At 38.8% G+C, this 6,369-nt stretch overlaps 1 protein-coding gene across 1 annotated transcript in view; it reads right to left on the reverse strand.

Annotated features, from left to right (window-relative positions):
• The window catches only part of FMN1 (formin 1), a 283,899-nt gene that overhangs the window by 125,987 nt on the left and 151,543 nt on the right, over positions 1-6,369 (reverse strand). The window contains exon 12 of the mRNA XM_008580115.1: positions 2,720-2,840. Within this exon, the coding sequence (XP_008578337.1) occupies positions 2,720-2,840 (121 nt within the window). The remainder of the gene's footprint in view (positions 1-2,719; positions 2,841-6,369) is intronic.

Below are 6,369 nucleotides of genomic sequence, written 5' to 3' on the forward strand. Positions count from 1 at the left end.
CGCTTGGGAAGCGCGGAGGCGCTCCCGCCGAGGGTTCGGATCCCACATACAGACCGGTTCCCGCTCACTGGCTGAGTGAGGCGCGGGGGCAACGCCAAGGGTTGCGATCCCGTTGCCGGTCCCGGTCCGGTACGGGGGCAACACTGAGGGTTGCGATCCGTTGCCGGACACAGAAAAAGACAAAAAAAAAAAAAACAGACGATATATGTAAAGCTCTTGACAGATGATAATCAAACCATAAATTGTAGTTGATACTACTATCAATTCCTTGCTAGGATCACGTACATAAAAATGCTATTCAAAGTTCTTGTCTCTCTGAAAGATGCTTATTGACAACCTGTACTTATATCAGTGACATCTGTATAATCAACAACATAGGTTAATTCACATCCTATTGTTAGGGTGTCGTTAATGCTACTCAAAAAATATTTCTTCTAAAGGGCTGTGACTGCCTGGACAACTGGGGTCTGATACTTCTTGAAATTTGCTAATCACATCTGTTTTAGCTTTAGACATTTTCTGGGATTTTGCCAGCAGCTATGACATTTTAATGACTACAATAAACCTCAAAGCCTCATCAAATCTTTGCTGTATGTGTGAAAATTATGTCCTCTTCAATTAAACATTCAATCTTGGCTCACACCAAGGCCTTATGGAAAAGGAGGTGAAACCTGAATGGGAACGTGAGATGAAACGTACCGCCACGGTTCTGGCCATCATGCCAGATGGTATTTAGAAGAGAAAGAAATTCATTAGAGAACCTTTTGGTCTGTATTTTCTTTAAATATTTACTGGGTACCTTTCATGTGTTGCAAACACTGGCATCTCTAAAGATTAGCAGGGCATTTTTGTTTAAATATTCAATGTGTGTGGGGTGGGGGGGTTGTCTCCTCCTCTGCCTTTGTGACACTTCACGTCCCTCAGTGAAGCCCAGTACAAAAATGAAAAATGATTGTAGGCAATGTTCAGTTTTCCTTCCTAAGACAGCTCCACCAGCTTCAGAAGCTCTTAAAATTGGCTGAGGAAAAGTATCAGTTGAATGCTGAGAGACCCAGAATGACATTTAAGAAGACGAAATAGGATGTACCCAAATGAGGAGCTTTGGGAGAAGCCCTGCCTCTCCACTCACCTCCCAATTCACTCTTCTTATCCCTGTGCTACTTATCATCAAACTCACTGGGATTCCAAGGGAGGCAGCCCCCGGAAGGAGAAGGGGAAAGACAAAATGAACAGAGACCAGGTTGCTGCTGAATAGATGACACAAGAGGTCAGGCCATGGGTTTTACAAGGAGCCAAGAGAAGGGAGAGGCCCACGGAGTGAACACACATGGTTCTTCCTCTGCCATTACTGACCCCTGGTGCCATCCTGAGGACTGCTCTGGGCCTGATTCTGCCACTGGACAGGGACAGAAAAAACTGCTCCATGATGGCTTATTCTGCTTTATTACAGTATGAATCAAGCTCTTCATCTTAGATAAGGATAAAACTGCAGCTCTTTAGGACAGAGAAAGAAATGACAAGTTCGCATATTCTGTTCCTGAACAAAGCAACCATTTGGTTGAATTCACTCTCTCAACCACGTCAACAGAATGAAAAAAACAAAAAAAACCCCATGTTCCTTTAAAAATAATTTACAAGGTAAAAATATTCACTTGTAACCACTATCCTTATTTAAGCAAATTTTATGACCAAAATAAAAATAAATGGCCCTCCTGCCACCGGGAGCACATCTTTCCCACTTTACTTCCATTTTCAAGCCGTTCTCAGTCTAAGACTTAGGTTTCTGAGCACTCTTTCACAAACATTTTTAAAATGTTTATTTTATGTCTTAGTGTAAAAATATTCCTGGTTGAAGCTCTTCATTTCCTCAAGCTCTCCTTTTGGCACTCCAGGCTCCATTTCCACATTAACACGCTCCCTAAATCCTCCGTAGAGCTCTTCAATTGGAGTTATACAAGCTCCAAGGCAAGTATTTATATTCTTGGACAAGGAGATGTCTCCACAGTGAAAACATAAGACTCTAGAAATGCCAAAGGAAAATTCCTGCCCAAGTGAGACATATTTTCACCTTTTAAAAAAGCCAAAAAGGGGCTTTCAGCATTTGGTTTTAAATAATTAAAAATGTAAATTAAACTAAAATAGAATGCTTACGGTGAATCTTACCATCATTAGACGTACATACATAAACCAAACACACAGGAACGTGTGTGTGCATGTGCGTGTGTGGTATGTATATAAAGCAGCATAGTAAACTAGCTAAGAAAATGCATGAGTTCTAACTGGATAGACCAGGGTAGAGCTCAGTAAGTCTGCCTCTTCCTGGCTGTGTGAACGTAACTTCTCTAAGCCACATTTTTCTCATCTGTACAATGGGGTTAGTGTAGTTTCTGCTTCTTAAGGTTGTTATGAGAATTATATGACAGTAATCTTTTAATAAATGGTTGCTGCTATTATTATTATTAAAGTTATAACTATTAAATGTAAGAAAATGTAGATATAACAAGATGTAGAGAAAATAAGCAAATGATCAACACTGATAAAAGAGAGAATGCCTCCAAAGAGTGCATAGAGATAGAAAATTTCATGAGGGCTGGAGTGTACCATAACTGAACTCTGCACCAATTTTACTCCATGACCCAGACATAACTAATCCTTTTAAAACTTTTTTTTTCAAAAGTAATCTTAACTATTATCATAATAACAGAACAGTTCCTATTACCTTCTAGTTGCCTCTTCAGTTTTCTCAAATCTTTTATGAGGTCTTCAAACTTCACTTGGGAGGCCAGAAAGAAATCTTGTGGTTCAGGCAGGGGGAAAACACTCTTTTCTGTTCCAGCTTCCTAAAAGATATGGTAAACAAAAGTACATTATACTTCCCAATTGTCACTTTCAATTGAAATTCCAAAGTGTCAGTCAGGAAAAAAAACAAGGTTTTTATTATTGGATGTTCAAATAAGAATTGTAACAATGCTCCTCTGCTATTCATAGGTTAGGACTTGTTACTTTGAAGTACTTTTGTGTCTTCCACAATACCTTTTTGGTCTTATTGGCATTAAGGTTGGCTATGGCTATGACACAGAATAGGTTTTATTTTGCCTCAGGAATCAGAGAAAATTATCAGATATGTCTAGATCTTAGACATTCTTCTCCCATGGAAAAAGACATAGGGAGAACACATGAAAGTACTTAAGTTTAAGTCCCTGTTTGAGTTACACATGCTAGCAATTAGATAACTCATCTTCGGGATATGCCAATGGGTGTGCATTGGAAGGTGCTGGATCAGAAGGCACTGCAACGGGAGAAATAATCACCCTCCCTCTGCCTTCACCCACCTTTCTCTGCAGCTTAAAGCTCGTGTGCACGTGCACATGATCACATTCTTTGTATGTTTGTAAGACTTTCCCAAATGTTGCTTGGCTTATCTTAGGAGATATTTACTGAGGGCATGGTTGGGTATAGTTCTGACAAGCTCCACAGCTATACCTAGTAGAGGATCTAAGCTGACAAACACCTTGAGGGACAAAACCTTCAGGCACACTGAAGCATAAGCTGAGCCTTAAATATCTTCTCCAGCCTAGCTTGATTTCTCCCTGAATTGTTTAATGTAAGCTTTGTATCTTGCATATCTTAGGCAGTCTCCAGTTATTCCTCTCTCCACACTGGCTACTTTGCCAACTTTCCGTCACATTCCATCTTCTCTACTGCCATTAGGACTAATTCCAAACTCTAAAACTGCTTTACAAGGTACTTTATGATCTGGCCTCTGTCTACATTTCCAGCCTTATTTCTACCTTCCCCCATCTCCAACTCCCTCTTCCAAACCTTCATGAAGTAACAGAACAGGCCACAATCTCTTGCCCTTAGGCCTTTATAAAACTGTCCCTTTACAATCCTTCCCTGGAGCATCCTTGCACCTCCTTGTTCATACTCAAAACAAATGTCACGTCCTCAAAGTCTTCCCCTAACCCCCAGCACTTGGTTGTTTCTCCCTATATTCCGAGAGCCTGATACTCACCATTATCACAGCACTTATCACCATGAATTTTTAAATTGCTGTGTTAGCTTGTATGTCTTCCCCACTAGACTATAAACACCTCAAAGACAGAACTGCATCTTGTTCTCGGTATAGTATACGATATCTGGCATTATCAATAAACTGTTTTTGGTTGGTGGGCACATTATAGACAGCCTATAAAACACTGCTCTGAGAAGTTTATACCTTTAGTAGGAGACATTTGACTTATTACCATATGTTCTTGGGGTTTCAAGAGTTTCCCAGTCTCTTCCCCTTCCTTTAAAGCCTTTAGCTGCATTTGAGATGCTAGCAGAAGGTGGTTTTCCTCATTTTACCAGATAAGAATGTACTTATTTTTTTTTATATTCCAATATTTATTTTACAATTTTTGAAACAACAGATGTAGTGCTCTAGTCTGAGTGCCAAGAAGGAACAACATATAAGATACTTACCTCAAAGTTCCATGGTAATCTACACTGGAAGAACTCAGGCATAATATCTCTATTTTACAAAACTTTTTATCAGACTCAGTCAGTTTCAATTTTTTTTTTTTTTTTTAAAGAGATAAATTTTAGTTATGCAAGTGCCTACCCAAACCCAGAGTTCTGAATGTATCTGGTTTTGGAGTGTGTGGACCTTAGTCATAATGTCAGCCACTAACATTTGAGCATTTGTGACATGCCAGGCACTGCACTAAATAAATGCTTTATGATGTTCAGTCTTCACAATTCCACTATGACATAAATACTATTATCCCATTTTCAAATGAGGAACTAAAGGTTAAAGAGATTAAGGAACTGCTCAAAGTCACACATTTAGTTAGAAGCTAACTCTCAGTCTGGGGCATCTGACCCCAGAGCCTGTCTTTGCAAACCCTCTGCTGTGCCTCATTACTGAGACCAAAATCACAAAAGCTGCTCTCTTAGAGTTCAAAAGACATGATTCTACATGGGTTTCTTTAAACTTAACAGACCTAGACTTGGACCAAAAACCAGTCCTGAGTAGAAGGAAGCTTGCAGCAGGAGTCACCTTTCCTTAGCTAATTGCTCATCACCTCTAACCACAAAAATCATCACTTATGCTCCTAGAGGGAAGGGATAATTTCATAAATCACAGAATTTATGCCTTTGATGAGTGATATGCATTTTGCACAGTGAAAACCAAAAGAGCACCACACAAATATAGACTTATTTTTCCTAGACTGGGCCATTCCATGTCTGAAACTACTCTTGAAAGATTTTCCTCCATGAAGTTGATTCCATTGGGTTCAGTTCCCTCCAATGACAATCATACTCCGCAAGGAAATTTCAGCCTTCCTATACAATGCATTTGTCTTGGGAAAGGAAGAGACTACCACGTAAATCTGCCCATACCAACCCAGGGTTAGAAATGTCACCTCCCAAGACTCCTCAGGATAATTGTTCTGAAACACGGTGCCTGCTGTCAGAAGTTAGGGCATGTACATATGTGCCTGCTTCCTCTTCTTAATTTTCTGAAGCTCAACATGCCTTCCCCACGCCACAAGAAAACAGCTTTCGTATCTCTTCCCACCTAGTTCTTTAGAGATGCCACTTACTATGCTCTTGTGGACATTTATATTATGTCCAATTCAGCAACTGTTTATCAGACACCTACATCATAGATACTAAAAAAGAGACAACAGTGAATTCGGGCCATCAAGGAACAATGCCAAGATAATAGGTAATTGCTTACAGATATATACAAGGAGAAATAAGATGTATTAGAGAGAGATTCAAGTAAAGCACTCCTAGGCTTCAAAGGTGAGAGCTTCAAAATCTTCCTTCAAAGACTTCGTGGAAGAAAGGTCATCATGTAAGATTGGAGTAGATTTTTTTTATTGTATCTTTTTCCCCTTTTACAAAGATGATTTATGTTCATTATGTTCAGTAATTGAAAGAAAGAAGTGAAAAAATCTCTTACTATCCTAATATCCAGAAATAATCAAACATTTGAATATATATCTTTCTAGGTTTTTCTGTTTGTATATATTTATATTTATGTATTTATACTATATGAATTATTTTGAAAGATGTTGTAATTTAAAAGCAGATTAAGAATACTTTCCACTGCCACTAAATTTTCTCCAATACACTTTCCATGGCAGTATATTATTCCCATTGTATATTTGATTTAGTCTCTACATTGGACACCTACCAAAAACTTTTCAATATTTTGCTATTACAAATTATCATAAAGAATGATACAAATCTCTAGTTATTTCCTCAGGATAAAAATTCCTAGAAAGGTTAAGGATTTTTCTAGGCCTTTTGATACAGAAAGGTCAAAACTTTGCTAGCCCATGCAGCACATTTGAATGAATCAGAAAAAGGTAT

This window comes from Galeopterus variegatus, unplaced genomic scaffold (assembly GCF_000696425.1).
Source record: "Galeopterus variegatus unplaced genomic scaffold, G_variegatus-3.0.2 Scaffold2024, whole genome shotgun sequence".
In the NCBI taxonomy this organism is placed as follows: Eukaryota; Metazoa; Chordata; class Mammalia; order Dermoptera; family Cynocephalidae; genus Galeopterus; species Galeopterus variegatus.